The sequence below is a fragment of the Leuciscus leuciscus genome, assembly GCF_965113295.1.
Source record: "Leuciscus leuciscus genome assembly, chromosome: 5".
Lineage (NCBI taxonomy): Eukaryota > Metazoa > Chordata > Actinopteri > Cypriniformes > Leuciscidae > Leuciscus > Leuciscus leuciscus.
In genome coordinates, this window is record NC_138729.1 from 26,875,875 (window position 1) to 26,899,191 (window position 23,317).

Consider the following 23,317-nt stretch of genomic DNA (forward strand, 5'->3'; position numbering starts at 1 on the left):
TAATGACTGACTCAAAGCTCAAGACCCAAATGTTTAAATCAATATATCCTACCAAAGCATCTGACCTGTGCTCACAAACCACAAACTTGTTATGTTGTTCTTTAATATACTATGACATATGTAGTACAGCAGAACACTACATTTTCTATATGCCAGAAAGTTCTCTGATTTTGCCTGATATTAAGGACTATGAAAACCATCTCTTCAAGATCATCTTAACCCGTTTCCCCACACCAGAAAATACCAAAGGTGCTGAACTTAAAAACTTACACCAGCATCTCTGAAAGTCTAAAATTTCAAATGTTAATGTGTAATGATAGTAGCTCAAGATAAATGCATGTTTTGTTATTACACATAATGTGGATCATTCTGTGGAGCTCTGCAGACTACAAACACAGCATATACACACACGTGTTGAATGGTCTGTGCAAGGTCTGTCCTCTCTGAGAAAGAAGGCTGAGGTGGCAATATGGCAAGGTGTGAGAGAGAAGGGGGGTTCTCCTCCTGAATTTGACACAGTGTGGATTGTGTTCCCGTCCTAATGGAATTGCAGAAATATGCTGGGGGAATCCCATTACGTAGCAAATGGAGTGCTGTAATAATGTACTCACAGTCATTTTCCCACTGCGGTTAGCCTCCTCCCGCTCCGCCAGGGCTCTCAGGAAGTTATCTTTGAGTTCCTTTCCTGTACTTGCCAGCTTCCTATAAAAGACAACATTTAAACAGTTTGAAATCTCTATTAAAAATCTCTTTCAAGCCTAAATGCTCTCAGTTCAATTTGTTCTTACAGGCAAACATTAATGCTTACTCTTTTTGATACTGACGCATCATAGCAGTAATCTTTGCTAGTCACTATTTAAAAAAAAAATCTTTCAGAAATCTGCTGTATGTATCCAAGATGATATGATGAAAGATGATATCACAACATTACTTGTGAATTTGGATGTATTTCTTTCTATGTTTACCTCAAAGAGTCAAGTCACCTTTTAAAAGTGAGATATAATATCACAATATTTTTCTTTAAGAAATATTAATAAAAGTACTATATACAAAAGATTGGAGAGAAACAAATCATCCTCTGACTAAAATGACAACTAAACTGTAAACTACACCAAACCCAACAATAGTCATTGTAACAATGATCCAGATTAAGAAAATATCCAGAATATCTGATTCTATTAAAAATATGAAATACGTTGCCTGAAAAATGGAGTGATTTCCAACAAAATTATATCTTTATAAAAATAAATCATACTGCCTCCCACCCTAAACCTGCTGATAATTAATCACATTGGGAATTGCTATTAAATAAATGCTCTCTTGAATTATTATCTCAGTCATTTCAGGAAGGTTTTTTCTCTCTGTGCTATTTGGCCCATTTCCATGAACGCAAAGATTTGGCTGCAGCCTGTACACCTGACATAACACTCATTGGCATTCATCTCTCAGACGTTTCACAGTGCAGTACCAGCAATAGCGCCTTGTCATTCACCCCAAATTTGCTCAACTTTCATAATGTCTGCAGTATACCTGCAGAATCATCGCCCTGCCAGTAAACAAGTATTTGAGAACTTTTTTTGCTCAGGTCTGCACAGTGCAAAAGCAGGTGAAAAGGGCAGAAGAGATTAACCTCTCCTAATATCACAGAAAAACAGAACACACCCCCTCATTTAACCAAGTCTGCTCCTTATAAAAAAATGTCAATGTTAAAGGAAACAATCGGGATCATGTAATGGTTTTTATAGGTAACACTTTAGACTACTGTTCTGACATTAATGAATAACACAGCAACAAATGAGTAACACAATATTAACATTCTAGTAACTACTATTAACCAACAAGAAACTCTAATGAATTAATAAGTGAATAATAGCGCTTAGTTGAATGAGTTAGTTCACTATTAGCTAATCAGTAAACTACCATTTTTCATACCTCCCAGAAGACTACTAGTAACTACTATATAAAGGTTCATAACTAATGAGAGTATCCAAAAGGGTTAGTTCACCCAAAAATGAAAATGATCCCATAATTTACTCACCCTCAAGCCATACCAAGTGTACATGACTTCCTTTTTTCAGCCAAACACAATTGGAGTTATAATAAAAAATATCCTGGCTCTTCCAAGCTTTATAATGGGAGTGAATACTTAGATTTTGAAGCCCCAAAAAGTGCATCCATGCATCATAAAAGTAATCCCTACAGCTCCAGGGTGTTAATAAAGGCCTTCTGAAGCGGAGCGAAGTGTTTTTGTGAGAAAGATTTCAATATTTATAACTTTATAAACTATAATCACTGGCTTCCGGTAATGGCTGTACACGAGTCGAGTTCTGGCGGAAGAGTGACCTCTGACCCGACCCATGACGTAGAATGTAGGAGTAGCGTAAGCTTAGACGCCTTTCACGGTTCAAACAAATTGGGCTGGGCAACAAACTCAAGCTCCTCTTTTCTTTTATACCGAAATATAACTCCAATTGTATTTGGCTGAAAAAAGGACATAAAGTCATATATATAAAAGTATAGGCCTTATACAAAAGTAATTGCTTGAAAAATAAAATTTTAAAGAAATTAGATATTGTAAACCTACCCATTGGTTTTTTTTATTTAATTTACTTTTAATAATAATTTTATTTTCAACCATAAACATGAACTAGATTAAATAATAAATAAATGTTCAGAGCTAAAATAACAAATAGGTTATTCAGAACTTATTCGGTTTAAGTTCTGCTTAATGCATTGCAGTTTTTGAGTTAATATCACATATTTTATTACGTTAAATTAACTTTTTTTATATATATTTTTTAAATAAGTTAAATGTACTCATTTCGTTTAGTGACTTTCAGTGTTAGGTTTTACAGTACATCTAAGTTTTTCTTTAATATTGCTACAAGTGAACTTTAGGTAGCCTATACTATTAGTTTGCTATTTACTTTTAGCTGACTTTTTAGTTTATGAAAGTACACTTGACTTGTAATGATGCCTATTTGTTATCTGTCAAGTGGCTGTGAAATCAAAAAGTTATGCACCTGTATTGGCCTGAAGACATAATATACCTAATGATTCCTAGTTCCCCTCCTCCCTTCGGGCACGCTCTGTTGCCATACTCAGGTTACAGGGTGGCAGGTGGGGTGGGGGGCTTGCTGCTTAGAAAGGATCTAACAGACCATGATGCACTTGGGGCCCTGCTCTGTTTATTCTGGATGATGAAAAGAAACTGGGGGGAAAAGCTCTAAGTAAATGGAACACACACATGACATTTATTTTGGTCAACTACTCGGCTGCCTGTAGTTCATAAACGTGCAGCCGGATGCCAGGCACTGTAATACTATCATGAGAAGCCTTTGTTACTGTTCCTCAGTGTATTCAGGACAGGGGCCATAATGCTGTCTGAAGTGATCTGGGGCTCGTGTCAACTACCATGCAAAACTTCTCCAATCTACTTTCCTTCATGTATGCTCAAACAATAAAAAGGTTTTAAATTATGTTTGTGTGTTTTACCTGGTCGTTCTTTACACAACTTGTTGCACAAAATTCTTCTTGTGCAACATGAAATGTAGCCTGAATACATCATACCATCAAAATGCTCGAGGCATATTTCTTGATCAGCTACGTGACCACCCAAGCGAGTTCTTGTCAAAATAATATCTGATATCAACAAGCAGAAGTGTTAAAAAATATGACCAGCCTGTTTGAGTACAACTCAGGAATAACTTCATTGGCTACCTATTTAAAGAATGCAAACCACAGGGTCATCCAAGTTTTCACACAACCATTTCTCAACACATATGGATGACGTTACCTACCAAGTATATGCTAACATGTCACTGTGCATCAACAATCAGGGCTGTGTTGAATTAGGAAGTCAATGGTTGGAACAGCAGTACCATGAGCAAGTATAATAATAACGCAAACAGAATGCTCCATCAGTGATAGACAGCAATATGAGAGTAACTGTGTGTGTTCTTCTTATGTAAGAAGTAATGGGAAGAAATTTGGAACACTTCAGGGTGTAACTCAAGCCAAACTGATCTCACTGTTCACTGACTAATGTCCTAACACAAGTATTTTAGATTAGTCCTGCATCGTTTATCAGACGACTGTAAAATGAATAGTTAAATTTTACAGGCTTAAAAGGACATGTCCATCATCTAAAGTCTATTTTATTCTATTATTACTTCATGTATTCACACTCACAGACATATAAACATACAATGGGTAACACTTTAGTTTAAGGTCCAATTATCACAATTAACTTGTTGCTTATTAGCATGCATATTACTAGGACATTGGCTGCTGTTTATTAGTACTTATACAGCACATGTTAATGCCTTATTCTGCATGATCATATTCTACATCCGTTAATCCTACCCGATACCTAAACTTAACAACTACCTTACTAACTATTAATAAGCAGGAGTTTATTGAGGAAAAAGTCGTAGTAGTTAGTTATTAGTGAGAATTGGACGGACCCTAATCTAAAGTGTGACCATACAATGTGTATGCTTTACAATAAGGTTCAACTTGCTGACATTAGTTTATGCATTAAGTATCATAAACTAACAATAAAGCATTCATTTAGGTTCATTTTAGGTTCATTTAATTTCTACATATATACTTTTAACATTTAAAGTTCTGTAAATTAACAATATTTATTGTTTGAAATTACAGTATGTTTCATATCAATTAACTGTCAGGGTTCTGTCACTTCGGTCTAGTTTATTTCTTAGTTTTGTGACAGAGCCCTGACACCCCTGTATTGTCTTGTCTCGTTTGTTTTTGTTTTATTCTTTTAATTAAAAAATGCCCTTAACTTCTGCATTACTGAGTCCTCGCTTCATCCCTTCACCCAACCCTGACAGTAACATTAAAAAAAGTTGTTAATTGCACATGCACTAATGTTAATAAATGCAAACTCATTGTAAACAACTACCAAAATAGATCGGTAACTGAAATAAGCTGAAATAAATACAAATATTAGATGAAAAACATAAACTGAAAACTTAAAGACAATTAGAATGTTGTCTTGGCAAATAGCTAAAATAAATTCCTAACTACTACTACAAAAAAAAAAAAAAAAAAATATATATATATATAATATATATATATATATATATATACTGAATATAAACAATGACAACCATATCACTGCTGCTGATGGGCTATTATATTTCCTAAACGCAAGCAAACTACTTTCTAGAATTTAGAGGTTTCCGTTTGTTTAGTACTTATGATGAAGATACTCACAGCTGTGCAATATTTGGATTTAATCTGAGTGTTAAACAGATGTGTCTCAATAACATTTTTAACATAGCTAATTGGAAAGTACACATTTATTCATTTGCCAGATGCCACACATACATTTTTTTCCTGGGAAAACATAAATTATGTCCAACACTAGGTTCCTTACATCCTGCATACTTTTAATATTCACACATTTCTGGCAGTGGCATGTGTGGTGGGGACAGAGGCGGAGCTTGTGTCTCTGCGTTTAATTGTGTTTCCAACTCAATCTGTGCAAGGTTTTCAGGACAGATTTATGTGCAAAGTTAAAATAATAATAATGTCAAGTATTACTGCATAGTCAAAATACAAGATAGCATGTGTCTTTATATTGAGCATACAGTAGATGGACTGCCAGAATTTAGGTTTTGGGGGAGAATGGTTTCTTTTGGCTTCAGCAGCCTAGACACACAGTTGCAAAGAAACCAAGCCCCCATTTTTATTGGACTATGATAAATGGCCCTTAGAGAACAAGCCTAAGTGCCCTTGAAATATGGTGTTGATGCACACAGAGGGTTTGGTTATTTACCTTCAATTTAAGGGTGTTTCGGACATAAGGCATGACAGTCAGCTGTTCCACATCAAGTCAAAGACAGAGGGCACAATGTGTGTCAAATGTGTGTGCGTGTTTGCGCATAGGAGTGAGAAAGGTACATTTATTGTGGTGTATTTGCTCCACTGAACATTTCTGAGGCATCAAGACAAGTTATGTATATAGTAATCAACAGTTTACACTTAAATGAATTCAATATTTTTGGTGTTCTTTTTGACCGCAAAGCATTCGTAAGGTTGTGCGTGTTAATGAATACATGTGAGTCGGTCAACTTGAATTCGTGACCACAAAAGAGGGGAATCATTTGGACTAGCCATGCGCCCACATAAGTAATTAATCAAAGTGTAGGATAATAAGAGAGATTCTTTCCCAAAATGGAGTACAGATGGTCTTTATTCTTGATATATAGCCCCTGAGTGTAACTGTGTCAATAACAGGCAAGTTAAGGAGAAGAAAAGCACACATAACTACTTTATCATCACTGTGAAATAGTCTAAAAATAATTAAATGACAAGAGAATCTGTAAGTCTTCATAAGTTTTAAATCACAAATTTGCTGAATAGAGACATGTAGTTCATAACTGTAAATTGAAAGGTTCCTGGTGTAAGCTGACTCCAAAAGTGTATGTTACAGTTTAATACCGGTATCCAAACCCCGTCATGAAATTTATTAGACACGTCAAAAGCCCTTAGCTCAAATGTATGGCACTCCAGATGTTTTAAGTTTCAAAACCAGTTAAAAAAAACAACAAGAAAAAATAAAATAAAAAACATGTTTCCCACATAGAATAAATGTATAAGTTTAGCTTCTTTCATACAATGCAACTTTTTTGTTTAGGTTTCTAAAGGCTCTGAACAATGTTGTACATGCACATGATCAGGACAGATACTGTACTTTGACAAGATTTGAAAAAAAGTTGTATCATGGCTCTAATGTGAATTATCTGACTACATACAGTCGGTTCCTCTAAGATTATTTTGATAAAAAAAAATATTTATCTGCCTTGGCCACTAAAGATGTTGTATTGTTGACATTGTAAGCTTTGCACAGATGTTTGGCGGAGTTCTTATGTGTTCAGTGACGTTTGAGGAGATAGGTTACAAGAACACACACAAACAGCACATATAGGATGGTGAAAGTTTCCAACTCAACCATGCTTAATCTCCATGGAAGAATTTTTACCTCATCAAGCCTGATCGATTTATTAAGGAACAGGGTGTATCACCATCTTACCTATGAGACTTGGAATAGGGTACAAGACTGAAATCAAATCCTTAGCACCTTTCTCCAATAAGATTCTGTGATAACAAGGAACCCTTCAACATCTTCTCACTAGTGGTTATCTAATTTAACTTGTGTTAGGGTGGCGGATATAATGCAGATATTTATATATTTCAATTTGATTCATGATATTAAATGAAGACTTATTTCACATAATCAAAGATGAACTTAAAATAAAATATTGAAATGCAGAAAACAAGCTGAAGTGAAGTATCTTAAATATAAATTAAATGAACATAATGAAAGCTACTCGTACATACATTTTGCTGATTTTATGCTTTCTGTTTTAATTACCACCATGCAGACAGATCCTTCTCCAGCAATATGCAAGTTGCAAAGATAATTTATGTGTTAGCAGACTTTAGTGCTGGTCACACATAAAGACAAAAGAAGTATAAAGAAGTCTTTTCCCACACTCACATTGCAATAATATGGTGAAGCTTCAAGCTTGTCTTTGTTTCACCCCCTCGGTGTTTAAATAAACTCCAATATGAAGGAGTAATGTAACCTATACCTTTCTTTTGCCGATGCCCACAATGAAACTCTTAGAGGAATTGCATAGTGGTGAAAGTGCAGGAGCAGCATATATTTGAGAGCTGGGAGAGCACCTCATCTTCGGTGTGAGTGAGGGACCGCTGCTAGGTCATGGGGGCCGAGGCCCCAATGTAAACACAGGTGTTAAGGAGGCAAGAAAAAGGGGTTACCCCAATCCAGTAGCTGGAAACAGCAGAAGTCACGCTTGGTGAGTGAAAACTACCCCTACAAACGATGCCAACTGGAACATTCCCCATCAATCTGACATGACACTTTATTAGGCCTCATTTGGTAGAATTAATGTGGCCTCTGCTTTCACACAGCAATTGCTGTAGCTAGTGATCAGGTGCAGCAAGACGTGAAACTTGGGTGTTTTTGAATCATTTGGATAGTGTTTATTATTCATCTTATGTGTGGCAGTGTTTGTCTTGGTCCCAGTACTGAATTAATGTGCTTTAATGACCCAAAGATTTATAATTGAGGAAAAATTGGTTCTATATATGTTTTCAGCATTTAGAAAATATATCTTGAGGAACCAGAGGGAAGTAACTTTGGTGTATTTATGATAATCAATCAATTACAATAGGCAAATATTGAGTCTTTGTCGCTTAAATTATTGTTAAAAAATATCATACTACTTCCTCTGCCACACTTTTCACTAGCTGAAACACAAATAAATAATACATATTATATTTGTTTAAATACATTAAAATATGTGTCATGTTTTTTCCCTCAAGTTTTGTTTACAAAAAAATATTTACTTAAATAAATATAATGAATTTTATAATTTTCCATAACAGCTGAAAAAATTACAGCAGCAAGCACAAAGATTTTACTTTTTGTGTCTTGGAGAGATTGATTCAAATATATCCACTGATGTACAGTTCATTCTTGGTCATATCTCTCTCTCTTTCTCTCTCGCTCTTGCATGAATGCACAAGGTAAACAATATTCAGAGGGAGCTACTTGCTTTGCCCTAGTAAAAAATAAATATACCAACATTTATTTGAAATACATTTATTTTATGCCAAGTATACTACAAATACATTTACATATTTATGTACTTAATATAAATACCCTGCAATTGTACTTTTGGTTAACTAAATTTGTATACTTAAAGTACTAAATACTTCAATACTAAATTGGAAAAACTAATTTTGTACTTAATGCAGTTTAGTTATCCGGAAATAGTGCTGAGGTCCAACTAGAGATATACTTAAGTATATTTGATTGTGCTAAAGTGGAACTATTGCAAGTATACTTTAGGAACACTTTAAATATCTTGCATTTACAGACTTAGGCCTATATTATACAGTGATCATACTATCCTTACTAATAGTGATATTAAAACACATTTTAGGCTTAATATTACTAAATGTGCATTGTGCAATAAAGACTACTCCAAAATTGTTTTTATTGTAATATTTATATCAGTAAGTCTCAAACAATATCTCAGTAAAATATCTCAAACTCATGTTAATGGATTTGTAGTATACTTAGTATGAAATAAATATATTTTAAATACATTTTGGTATTGTTTTTCACTAGGTTGGACAGATGACCACTGGCATGAGTGGGTTTGAAACCAATGAAACCATTTTTATTTCCCCCCTTTCAAATCCTCTCCCATTAAAGAGAAACATGGTTTAAAGCTCGTGTTCCACTCCTCAACAACAATGCGAGTCAATAATAAGAAATTAAGAAACAACTAAATTGTTGAAAATGGCAGCAATATATCTGCCTGCCCAGCTTACTGCATCAATTTCCTAAATTTCAATGTCCAATCTATAAAAAAAGAATGTGCTTACCATACTCATACACTAAAGACCTCTGGGACTATGGACGGCCAGCAAAATAAGAAGCTTTTTATCAACCACAGGACACAAACTGTTCCCAGTGGTGCTCTTTCTGCTATGCACTGACCAACACTACGAATAATGATTTATCTTCTAGCTGCTCTCAAGCTCAATTTTACTATCTGTTTGTACAGCTGACAGGAGAGGCAGGCTTTAACGCTTGGATTATAATAAAAGAAATTCAATACCAAACACTGCCGTGAGCTCTAACCTCTGGCCATTCTATGCCAGATAAATCTGATCTGTACCAACTTCTAATTATCAAATGGCTGAAGTTTTGTAAAATAACTTTGACCATAATTGATGGAATTTTATCAAAAACTTCTTGGTCTAACTCACATTTTACAAACTCAGCAACTGGCCGAATTATCCTCAAAAGGATCCCTGACAAATGTTTTACTATATCTAAGAACAACAGATGTTGTGTCCTTCGGTTGCGTAATTTTTTTTCTTGAAAAACAAGAAAAAAATGAAACATTATATTCTTACTGGCCAAGCAGATGGCAGCTTTCAATAGTACAGTGATTTCTAAAAATCAGCAGGTACAGTTCGTGAAATATTTTCCTGCGGGCACTTGGAGAAAAAGAATCTTATGGAAAATATTATTTTGGGCTGTTGAACGTCAAGGGAAATTCCACCCAGCTTGACAATTTACTTAACTCCTTTTTTTAAAAGAAATTCTCTGTCACCTCTGATTATATTGAGTCAAATGTATCCGTTACACATACTATACTCTTTATTTTAAAGAGGCCTCTCATTGTTAACTATTGACGTTTGTGGTAGAGCAAGGTCTGTAAATGAAACATGCTGTGTCATTAAATTACACTCAGGATATATTTAATATGATTGGGTTTCTGTTAGAATGTTACATTTTAACCTGTGCTGTCAAGACATCGAACAATAAATTGATTAGACATAAACTTATCATATGAAATTTATGAACTTATCTTTTACCCAAGTTTACCAAGTTTAATCAAGTAAAGCAATTTTTGTTAAAACTTTTAAATGCCAAAAATTACGTACAAAATGTAGGAAAAGGTAACTCAATAACATTTAAATATGTTTGTGCTGCATGGAATGAGTTGTTTCATCTTACTCTGACATTGAGCAGGATTCCTCCATCACAAGCACTGTGGTCTATTAGATTAATCTGCTTTGCACATGTAAGGCTTGTGGTTCTAACCTCATCAGTCTGCAAGACCTTCTAATCATACAGCAAGTTGAAGTGGCTATTAACCACAGACAGACTAAGAAAACATAAGGACTGTATATTACAAAGTGTTCTGACCAGTGGAATTAAGCTGTCTTCCTTATGTCTTTTGATGCAGTGTGTAATTGTCCACAGTCTTTGTACTGCAGTTACAAATCGTAATACTTTTTGTTTTGGAGTTGCCCAACATAGACCAGCATCAAACGTTGAAATTGAGATTATTTTCACAAATACTTTGTAATGTACCTTCATTTTGTTTTCAGTATAATGCAGAAGTCATTTCTCATCTGTTCCCATCTTGTTCCACCACTAATTTGGGAATATTTTGGTAAATCCTCTACACATTAGAAGTTGGTCCTGTTCAATGTCTCTGCACTGACAAAGCTATTAACATGTGTTTAACATAATACCTCCAGGTCACTGCAGAATCCATCATATACATCCGGCATTTGTGAGGAGGCCAAACTACAAAGCAGATGATTGTCTAGTATCTTTATGGCAAAAGGCTATTTAATGCGAAAAACACTTCCACCCCTGCACTGGGATACTGGAAGCCACATCACGAGACATGAAACATCACAGGCCTTAGAGCCCAAGGTAAAGGATGTAGGGGGAAAAGGTGAACTCATACGTACCTCCGCAAAGTCACTAACCACTGTAACAGCTCATAATAAAAGTGTTTTTCAAAGAAGAACAGAGCCGGACTGAACAAAGAGCACCTCTCGACTAAAAATGCTACTTGCATGAGAAACATCATACAGAGAGGAAATGGCTAAAAGTAGAACATAACAAAACAATGGTTTCATTAAGACCAAAACTGAGCCCTGTAAACAAAGATTTATTTGATATTCCACTGTTGTTGATTATCCGGAAATATCTGGTGTGACTGTAACTCTGACAAATCGTTTAATTTGCTACTGATATCAATATAAATCAGATACAAAGAAGACTAAATCATCCAATTCATGCGTATCTACTTAAGGTTTGACCACACAGTCGTAACATGTGGTGGTGAGAATAATCACAAGAGTATAAACATTAGTGATTGCATGACCAAACCTAACATTTGCAGTAATTTAAAAAAATTCTGTCAGATAGATTACCATCGTGCCATACAACAAGATGCTGTGTGATAAAGCAAGCAACAAGACAGGGAAAGTATCTTGTTCATGTTAAGTCAAAGTTTTTGGCCAAACAGCCACTGCAATAATTAAGCTGCACTACATTTTTATTGGACACTTGGTTTCTATCTTTACAGTGTTGCCTGGCCACTCAAAATATACTGCTGCTCATGTATATTAAATATAATACATGGCGAGGAGAGACTGATAGCGAACATTTAGATTTAGATTTTAGATTGTAGAGTTAATTTTTTTCTAAAGATTTTGCAGTGGGGTTAAAAGGATTAAAAGTGTAAAAAAAAAAAAAAAAAAGAGTGAATCGTAATTTAACAGTAATCAACTGTAAATTAATTTACAGTTTTACAATTTACTAGCAACCCAGCAGCCAGTAGATTACCATAGATTACCGTAAAATTAAGGAAAAACAGTAATATACTGTAAAATGTAACAGTCATTTATTAAACTAAAGAAGTTAATTTCACTGAAATATTAGTAAAAGATCATAGAAAAAAGTTATGCGAAGTCAATTACTAATAAGGAGAGTAAATATTGAACTGAAGTGTTTTATTTGTTTTTGCAAAAGATGATATAGGAGAGATCTGTTAGTTTACTTAATTAGTTTTGTGGGTCACCATTGTGCTGGAGAGTAGAGCCTGTGCTTCAGTCAAAGATGAGCAGAGAAATACTGATGTTAGGCTGCCGGTTGCTTTATTTAGTTCCTATTGTTTGCTAAATACGAACTGCAAAGATTTGAGTTAAAGTCATGTTTTTAATGAATTCACTATTACACATTAGGTGTTTGCAGTTTTATATTAAGAGATATTCATTTTCAGTGGACTCAAATGAAGTAATCTCACAGTACTTTCAGTATAAATACCAGTTTTTGAACTCAAACTGTTTGAAGCAAAATGCTTCCCAAATTTCCCAAATGATACGAGTTACCTTCCATGGTATTTTTACGGTAACATAATGTAAAAAAGGAGAGCTGCCAGTAGATTACTGTTATTTTACAGTGCAATTTTGGAGTTAAGGCTGTTCTAATCTGTTCTAATCTGTTAAACGGGTTGCAATGAGTGTCTGTCTATTCATGACAAATTCGCTGAAATTGTGTCTCTAAGACTTATTTATATCTGGTTGACTAAAACGTGTTTATTTCAAGGATATTAGTCACATTTTCGAATATATTGGCCTGGGCAATTTTCCTACGTTTTATGTAGTAACATTAATCAATGCTCTGCCATCTGTATTTGCTCAGTAGCATTTAGTTTCTTAGTTGTAGTAGCAACAGGTTTATTTATGGTCCGACAAATACTTGAATGGGCCACATATGTTTTTCTAGCTGGGGATAGTTTGCGTTACATCATTGCCCCCTTTCGTTACTTCAGACGCCCCTTCTGCAGTGCTCCGCTGGCGCCAGCTCTGCTTTGATTAACATTAATGACAGACACAGTAGTTATATTGGGCTGCTGTCACTTTAAGACCAAATTAACTCAATATCCTATGTACTGATACACTGATATACTGATACACAATATATTTGTAACGCTATACAGTGGTTTACAGAAATCGCACAACAAAGGAGTTCCACAAACAAAGAATAAAAAACATAATTAGAATAATTCTTTAATTAGAATAATAAATACTCAGGAGATATCTTAAAGCTAAAGAATAGAAAGCGTAAACAACATTATCTGAAGCGAGAACTGAAAAAGGAATGAAAAAAAACAGGGAATACATATACATAACCCTGAAAAAATACATAACTCTAACAATACTACGTACTGTCTGATACACATGCGTTTTCTTTCTCAACTGTATATGTTTATGTAAGACAAAACTGACTATGTTTACGAGGATATTCAGATATCATTTTGTGTGAATTTGTCCGTTCAAGTGTAAGAAGGCGTGAAAGAGAACTCAATTCAGTATTAGCACAGTATATGAGAGGTCTTTCTGTGCACGCACTTTGGATGTGTGTGCAAAACAGAAAAAAGTAACAATCTGAGTTCCCTATCAGTCACATTTGACGTTATGTCAGACATGATCTGCGAATTGGGATCTCGCCTGAGAGCCCAATTACCTTTGATTGTAAACTAAACAAGCCAATGCACATTGGTGTGTGAGATTTGCATTGCGCACCCCACCCTGCAAAGTGCATATGAATGGAAGTGCGCTTGCATCACACATTCAGCTTCGGAGCAGAGCACTTGTGTTGTCCCGTTGCAATCATCTGTTCAAGTGATTTACTACGAGTCAGGGAGAAGCTCTGCTTGTTGGTGTGACAGCGCTGAAGCGGTGGTCGCGATCTTCAAAGAGCATTTCCTGCTGTTTCAATACCAAGCCTAAAAGAGCATTCCTTGCACACTGCAGGTTGCACTAGTTCCTGCAAGCTGTGCTGCGGCCATTTCCCCGGTGCGCATGTTCTCACTTTCTTCCTGGATGTGCATGAAGAACTTTGTCAGTATGGAAGCATATTGGCGCCAATATGGAACGGCAAAAATGCCAAAATCTGCATAAAAAGATTTTTCCTCTCTCGCTACCCTCGATGGTGGGGAGGGGTCAGGGGTTCATGGGGATTCCCCAGATGGAGTGTGCGGTTGCTGTGCCGCAGAGTGCTGCCACCTGGTGGGGTCATCCGCAAACCCATCCAGCACCTGTGAGACAACAGCAGCTGGGGCTTACAGTGCTGCTGGACAGGCCGCCTCTGCCCTGCATGCGATGGCCACCCTGCAAGTCTACGAGGCCAAAGTACTCATAATGCACGAGGGTAGTTCTGAGCTGGGGTTAATGAAGGAACTGTTCATGGTGACTGACCGTGATGAAAGCCACAGTGCAGGCCCTCAGACAGAAAATGTCCATCTTGGTGGTCCAGAAGCACCCCCTAGCTAAACCTTGCAGAGGTGTGAGATGTCGTCAAATTTTCTATTCTATTTAATTCTATCTCCTCGCCCTCACCCCGTACCCTCTTGGGATCTCTCATTGGTGCTTACGGCATTACAGAGAGCCCCCTTCGAACTGCTGCGGTCAATTGAGCTGAAAATTCTGTCAATAAAGACAGTGATCCTGACTGTGCTGGCTTCTATCAAGAGTGTGTTCAGGGATCAGGCATGATACCTGGAATTCGAATCGAATCCCACTCGGTGTCTCGCTTGCTACACCATTCCCCTCCTATGGACTGGATACGTGCACTTAGCTTGCTCCTCAGTTGAGTTCCCCAGCTGACGAACCCTGTTGAGTTCCTCCACCACCCTCAGCAGTCAGACGTGGCAGAGCGTCAAAAGCCAGACCTAACACTCGTAAATACCCCTTAGGTTGACCCCTGTGCTAGGCTAGGTGCCATATGTTGTGATCCTTATGGTGATCCCATATGTGTATTCTTCTATGGTACGATTCCCCTGTCGGCGATCCCGTGTCTTTCCCTTGGCAGAGTCCGCTCTGTGGTCCCTGCCGGTGTTGACTCCCCCCTAACTAGGCTAAAGCTACCTCAGGGACATTCCATATGTTGCACTGCCCTAATGGCCAGTTCATATGTGTAATTTCCACACGAAACCTCACTACAGGTAGGACGTGGATTCTGTAGCACCCCTTTCCGCCTGGAAAAGGCACGCTTTCCCAGTATTATCCAATAATCTCACTGTATGGGTCATGCGGAACAGCAGTGATCAACTGTCTTGGCGTAAAGCCCTGTCCCATCTTCCGCCCTAGTAAGTGCGGGGGGATCAGGTGGCTTACGCGGAGGGCTGGAAGAGGCAGCAATAGTGGCGCTTTGGTAGGGATCCCAATTCGTCAGATCACGTCTGACATAACGTCGAAAGTGACTGACTTATAGGGAACGTCTCGGTTATGTATGTAACCCTCGTTCCCTGAAGGAGGAAACAGAGACGTTACGTCCCGTCGCCACAATTACTGTACCATCGCTGAGCGGCCAGGTCACCGGCTCGGCTCCTTGGCGAAAACCTGAATGTGCAATGCAAGTGCGCTTCCATTGTGCATTGGCCAATGTGCATTGGCTCATTTAGTTTACACTCAAAGGTGATTGGGCTCTCAGGCGAGATTCCAATTCGCCAGATCACGTCTGACGTGACGTCTCCGTTGAGTCCTTCATGGAACGAGGGTTACATACATAACCGAGACGTTGTCTTTCACGTCTTCTTGCTTTTGAATGGTTTAAAAAGTATCAAATTCCTGACTTCTAAGTATTTGTTTCCAGAACTGGAATCGATTTTGATTCCCAACCCTAGTGATGACCTTTGATTTGGCCCACCATGCCATAACACAAGAGGGTGAAAAAAAAAGGGGAAAACAGTTTGTAAAAGTACAGAATATAAGTGAATTTGATTTATTTTTTAAAAGGAGTTTTTATAATGCAGCCTGCTAGCCTCAATTAAGGAAATTTTTTTGCCCTTTGTAGTAAACATTTTGGGCACCTCTGTGGTAGGCTATGTTGTAAAATTTAAAGACCTCCTGTGGTGAAAATCAAGTTTTTAATGTAATTTATGTGTCTATGTGGTGTTTTGATTATGCTTTAAGACAAACCATGAGAAAATTCATAATTCAACACCACTGCTGAGTATTTTCTCCTTAAAACTGCAGTGAAAAAAAGACTTGAAAATGGGTTTGAAATCGTCAGTGTTTCTTATGTCATAATAGTTAATGATATTAAATCTAATATGCTCTGAAACAGGGGAGTCTCAAGAGAAGCTTGACAATATTATGATGAACTATATGCCTTTCTCCACTGACATTCTAAGTTGTTCAAAGCATTTGTAAGGATGCTGATTTTTAGAAAGCAGACTGAGATGGCGAACAGGAACATGGTTTGTGTAACATTAACAAAACATTATTAGCTGTTTGATAAGGTAGTCAAGCCAAAGGCGAATCATATTAATTAGTTATGTGCTCGACGTTGTAGAGAGCGATACATAAAATGCATTACCATTCTGATACATCAACTTGTAGACGAGCCTGTATGAGTGAGTGGAGGCGGGGCTCATTTGCATATTCATGGATCCACGTACAGTATACTAAATAAAGCAAAGGTGTAGAGTTACATTCAACCTCTTTTAAGGCATGAATAATTGTTTTTTCACAGGAAATTTTTTAATTTTAAATATGCAATTTTGGTGATCAAAGATGAGTTTTAAGGGATAACATTATTGACAACTGGGGACTTTAAAAATAACCAATAACCACCTAGACACTTGAAATGAAAGAAAGTCTTTTGGGAATAGACTGACTGTGACTGTTCATTGTTTTTAGTTTTTTAGTGCTGTAACTGAGTCCTAATCCATATCAGCACTGTAGATTTTGTGCAATAGTCTTCCCTGGTCTCAATCATTCAGAGCACAATTCAACACCAGCTTCGTAACAAGATCCACACTATTAAATTGACTCCACATGTGCCCAACTAATTTTTTTAAAACCTTATTTTACTCAAAACAACATCCGTAGCAAATCCAAAAGTTTGCCTGCTTTAAGACAAGTAATAAAGATGTGAAAAAGTAACGTGACAAGTCAGTGAAATAGAACATTAATTCCAGATTGAATAAATCCATCGCAAAGCTCTTTAAAGGAAACTGAAATAAGATCTTGTTATTCCTGACAAATCCCATTCCTTTACAATGCTAACATGCTGAGCAAGGAAGTTGACTTTTAATTCTGGTGAGTGAGAATATTTGCTCAGTTGATTTGAATATAACCCAAAATTCAGTTAGTACAAGTTAAAATCAACTAATCTAAGCTTAGATTTTGGAATGGATGGTGGGAACAAAAACCTATCTATGTCAAGAAAACTTCTATTTCTCCCTATAATTATGATGGTAGATATATTGTGTCATTGAAGGGATAGTTCACCCAAAAATGAAAATGGTCATTTACTCACCCTCATGTTGTTCATCCATCTCCCTCAACAGGAGAGTCCAGAAGAGCAACAAATAACTGTAAAAGGGATAGTTCAACTCAACTCAATTCACATTTATTTGTATAGCGCAGGGGTCTCCAACCTTTTTTCATTTGAGAGCTACTTTTTAAAAATGAAAGTGGCTGAGAGCTACTCATGTTATACAATACTTAAATCTCTTAAATGATGTCTCATAACTCTCATATTAACAACTATCCAAACTGTTTTAGACCTAAAAGAGTTTTTGAAGACCTATATATGTCACCCTTTAATGTCAGAGAAAAGAACAGAATCAGAGATTACAGTTTTTTATGGAAAATAGTACTTTACATATTATACTGTAAAAACACATAACTATAGTTGATTTTATAGTGCATCATAATGAAATGTTATGAAAATGTCACGATTATAGTGACCAAAATGATCACGGTTATCATAGAATCCTGTTCAAAAAGTACTAATACTACACAATGAAATCAATTTACCAAGTTTTATGTCGAAAACCAACAAATAACAAATAAAATAAGCATCAATATGCACTTTTTATTTACATAAACATTCAAATAATAACATTAAAAATGTGTCTTGCAACGTTATCTACTAACGTACAGGTTCAAATAAAGTTTTGACAAAAAAGGTTTTATAAAAAGATATACCTCATATTTTTCAGCCTTTAAATCATTTTTATAAAAAGAATGAGTCAGGACTGACATTTAGAATACACATTAGCTTATCTTTTAGAATTAATAGTAAAAATTCGGTCTGATTTTCAGTCTGAACAAAAGACTGAATGAAAATGTAAATCCACTCTCCATCAGTAGGTGGCGCTTATGGAACAGCAGAAATAGAGCCGTTTCCCTGGTAACCTCTGTAAACACAGCAGAGCTGCACTTATAAACAGTACTTTATTAGGCATTATACAGAGGGAAGATGAAAAGCAAATGCCATCGAAACTTTTCTAAAGACAGTTGGTTCCCCCTTAGAGATACATTTAAATAATTAATTCATTCATTCTTTCAAATAATTTCTCTCAGCATTCTGCTTTCCGTCATGTTTTCACACAGAAAGAAACCTAAGTTACGCTGCATGCTGTGCCTCTGTGAGACTCTTGCTAACATTGCTTTTTCTTGCTTGATTGAAACTGTTTGTTTTTCTGTTATTTTGTAATTACATTTGCATGTTCATAAATAGGCTAAATAAAAATAATAACCTCACGGCAGATATGTCAAACTTGATTTGCATTGGGGGTGGAACACCTGTCTATATTAGCTCACTCAGATTAGATGAAAAGTATCATCTTTCGTATCATCGCCAAAGCGATTGCACTCCCGTGGCGTGTGTCGTTGCTATGCAACCATGAACCGTGCTCTCCACAACGACAAAGAAGTTTTAGTAATGGATTTCCACCACCGAAAAACGTAAAAAAAAAATTTAAAAGATTTATTTACGGAAAAGAGAAAAAACCCGTAGTGTTTGGGTGCACCCCCATCCTTCCTGTTGACTGAGCTTTCAATGTTGTTACGGAAAGGGTGAAGCTGATTGGCTGGTTCTTGTCACATGACCTGCTGTGCGCTTGCGGCATTATGAAAAGTTTTTTCATCTCACTGTGCCTGGAAAAACGAGCACATCGCTTCTATTATGAGCGCGCTTGCCTCACGCCTACAGTACATTTGAAATAACGAACTTGAATGCGCAAAAGACACAATTTGTGAATTGCCCTTGGCGAGCTACCTCCAATCAGGCCACGAGCGACATACCACCTTATTTTGCAACGCATAAGTAAATACGATGATGTACTTCCTTTTAATGTGTCGTTTCCAAGGGGGTAATCCAGCACCTGGAAAGCTACCTTCTATGGGGGCATCCATTGGCTAACAAGCCATTACCTGCTGTTAGCATTCCATTGACTCCCATTCATTTTGACGTCACTTTGACAGCGAATAACTTTACATTTGAGGCGTTTAAAGACTCCATTTGTCCATTGTTTATTTCTAAAGAAACACGACAATGTATAAAAGGCTCCATTACCTTGTATCTTACACTATGGCCCCGTAAAAGCCGTTTTTGTAAAAATAGGCTAACGATTGCGTCATAACCACGCGACTCTCTGTCGCACAGTAGATAAATTACCGTATAGACAGAAGGAGAAGCTCGCAGGCAATCGGGGGGACGTGGAGGCATAAAGTCCGATAAAGTCAAGGGAGAAGCCCATGGAGAGTCATAAAGTTGCTGCTGCTCCTAGCTCATAGACAGCTCCTACTCCTGCTCTCCGTCTCTGCAAGATTCGGAAGGGAATGATTCAGATGTCTCTTGGCACAGCTACTAGAAGACTTACAACTGTCAGACAGGTTGCTCACGTCACATCTACGTCGTCAAGCTCTTTTTTGAGGCTGCGCAGTACGTTCAGCCATCAGGAAGTGAGTGCTTCTAATTGACTTCACTTTTCTCCGTTTAAGTCTATGGGGTCGCTGTGTCCATTTCTTTTACGGTCTATGGTCGATGGTAAGAAGCCATGCTATGGTAGCATGCACAAAACACTATTAAACACCGTGATGGTTAATATTTATCACACCCGCGGTGGGGGGATGAAATGAAGAAGTGGCCTGACATCTTATGAGAATATTTTCAATTATTTTGTGTTGTGACTCGGAGTAGACGGGTCTTCGCGTCTCAGCAACTCGTTTAACAAATGCCATATCTGCATATGCTGTGGGTTTGGCTTGCTTATGATGTTCATATGGGAGCAAAATGTGCACCATTTCACCAGATTTGTAACGTAAATAATCTATAAACCTATGCCAACACAGGAGAATACATCAATAAGTTTCTATATATGCAAACTGTTAAAGGTGCTCTAAGTGATGTTGGATGACGTCACTTCTTGTTGACGTTCAAAGTATTGTCAAACAAAACGAAGGCTAGCTAGACCATCCCTCCTCCTCATCCGCGCACTAACCCCCCAAACCCCACCCCCAAATCCTTCTTGTCGGTTATTGGCTGAAACAGTTTGTTATGTTTCGTGGTGCGGGTTAGCCCAGTTTGTTTTTGTTGCCGTTTGTGGAGCCTGGGCTGTCTACAGAGACCGCGCTTTTTTTCAGTGTGTTCAGGGGACAGGTAGCAAGCGGATAGTGAGGAGATGTTTTCTGTATGTGACAAAAAATGTTTTGCCCTAAAAAATGCGTGACATCGCTTAGAGCACCTTTAATTCATCGCGACTTCAAATATAAAAATTTTAACCCTGATGACTGTGCGTGTTTTGATGTCCACATGTTATTGTTCAAGAAATTACAGTGGCTTCAACATTTTTATCGTAAAGAAGTGACCAAATATTAAAGGGATGATCTTCAATGAGTCTTCCATTAACGAAGTGGAAATTTTGGCGGTTTCTCACAAATGTATCGCTCAAATACACACGAGAGAAATACATAAACTACTGCTGCATTTAGAACCTTAACGTAATTCAACATGCACCGTTTCACATGTAATGCATCGTGTCACACATTAAGCATGTGCGTGCAAAGAACTCAAAATGGCGATTGAATGGTTAATGCAACAGATACACTTAACTATTAACATAAAAATAACAAGCAATTCGCATTGCCAGCGTGTTCACACATTACAATAATGCTTTTAAAGGAACACTTCGACTTTTTGGGACTTTAGCTTATTCACCGTATCCTCCAGAGTTAGATAAGTCCATACATACCTTTTTCATCTCCGTGAGTGCTGTAAGTCTGTTTGACGCACCCACCGCTAGCCTAGCTTAGCACAAAGACTGGATGTAAATGGCTACAGCTAGCATACTAATCCCAATAAGGGACAAAATAACGCTAACATTTTCCTATTTACATGTTGTGATTTGTATAGTCACAGTGTGTACAAATAACAAGGTCATATGAGACACAGCCATTTTTTAAACGTTTAAATACTGGGAACTATTTTCTCAGAAGGCGAAGCACTGCTACTTGGGCGGAGTGATTAGCGCAGCACCCGAGAAGCGCCGTGGTGAGGAGCAGAGAGTTCGCTCAGAGTTGGAGTAATAGAGTCAGCAATTACTAGATAGTAAATGCAAAGTTTACAATCATGGGTGTTCGCTGTATTGTAAAGATCTGCGACAATAAACAGGGGAGACCAGGTAATACCATGGTGTTTCATAGAATTCCAACCAAAAATGCTGACCTGATGAATCAATAGCTACTTGCTCTGGATATAGATCCAAACACACCTGTAGACATCATCAAGGACTATCGCGTTTGCTCAGAACATTTCACTGAGGACGACTATTTTGAAAAAATGGAATTTGCCACACGGACCATGAAACGTGCTGAAGGATACGGCCATCCCATCGATAGTACAGACAGGACAAAGTGGATCATCTGCGGCTGCGGATAAGTGTTCCGTTATGTTTTTAGATAACTAGCCTACTGTTACAGTGCCATTAGCTATTACATGAATAGGGTGCTCACTACTATTACAGTAGTTCCCGGGCTCCATGTATCCCCTGTAATGTTAGTATTGTGTTGTCACAAACGCGCTCTATCGCCCCAGTAACAAATAAGCGGCGCTAAAGGTAACTTTCAGGACTGTAGCCTTCAAATTGCTAATGAATTGGAGGGGGGGGGTTTCATTTTTGAGAAACAGTGACCTTGTTTATGAAATAGTAGGCTACTCCCATTCTGATTCTCCCCTCGACCTCGGTCTGTTCGGCATCTTGTCTATCAGCTTCCAAAGTTTGTAACTCCTCGTCTGTGTATTCTGGCTCAAAACGATATGGTTCTGGATCTTGGTTTGATACCAAATAAAAATCCTCTGACAATTCCTCAAAGTCAGCCATGATCACGAATCACGTTCGCTACTAGCTAGTTAGTCACGTTGGTTTTGTTGACGGAACGGCGCTTCTCGGGTGCTGCGCTAATCACTCCGCCCAAGTAGCAGTGCTTCGCCTTCTGAGAAAATAGTTCCCAGTATTTAAACGTTTAAAAAATGGCTGTGTCTCATATGACCTTGTTATTTGTACACACTGTGACTATACAAATCACAACATGTAAATAGGAAAATGTTGGCGTTATTTTGTCACTTATTGGGATTAGTATGCTAGCTGTAGCCATTTACATCCAGTCTTTGTGCTAAGCTAGGCTAGCGGTGGGTGCGTCAAACAGACTTACGCACGGAGATGAAAAAGGTATGTATGGACTTATCTAACTCTGGGGGATACGCTGAATAAGCTAAAGTCCCAAAAAGTCGAAGTGTTCCTTTAACCAAAGCCGCCGAGCTTCTTGCAGCGTGCAGATAATAGGGTGCCCCATGTCCACATTCAGTTCTGGTGCGTGGATTATGATCAAAACAAATATCTTGCATGTATTTTTTACGCTTGAACCAGCTATTATGGCACACCCTAACTGTGCAAAGGACGCCAGTCTGTCTGTAGTCCATATTAAAAAGTAGCTAGCCAGTCAAAACTACACAGTCGATGCAAAACTACAGGTTCACAATACAACTACGATTAGCGAAGTGGCTTACCGGAAATCTAACACATCATATTTAAAAAATGGCGGCGCCCGCTCTAGCGTAAAAAATAGGATGAAT

General features: G+C 37.5%; 1 protein-coding gene across 1 annotated transcript in view; it reads right to left on the reverse strand.

Annotated features, from left to right (window-relative positions):
• cfap299 (cilia and flagella associated protein 299) overlaps positions 1-23,317 on the reverse strand; it is an 89,978-nt gene that overhangs the window by 51,208 nt on the left and 15,453 nt on the right. Inside the window, exon 3 of the mRNA XM_082168799.1 lies at positions 612-702. Coding sequence (XP_082024925.1) covers positions 612-702 — 91 coding nt within the window. The remainder of the gene's footprint in view (positions 1-611; positions 703-23,317) is intronic.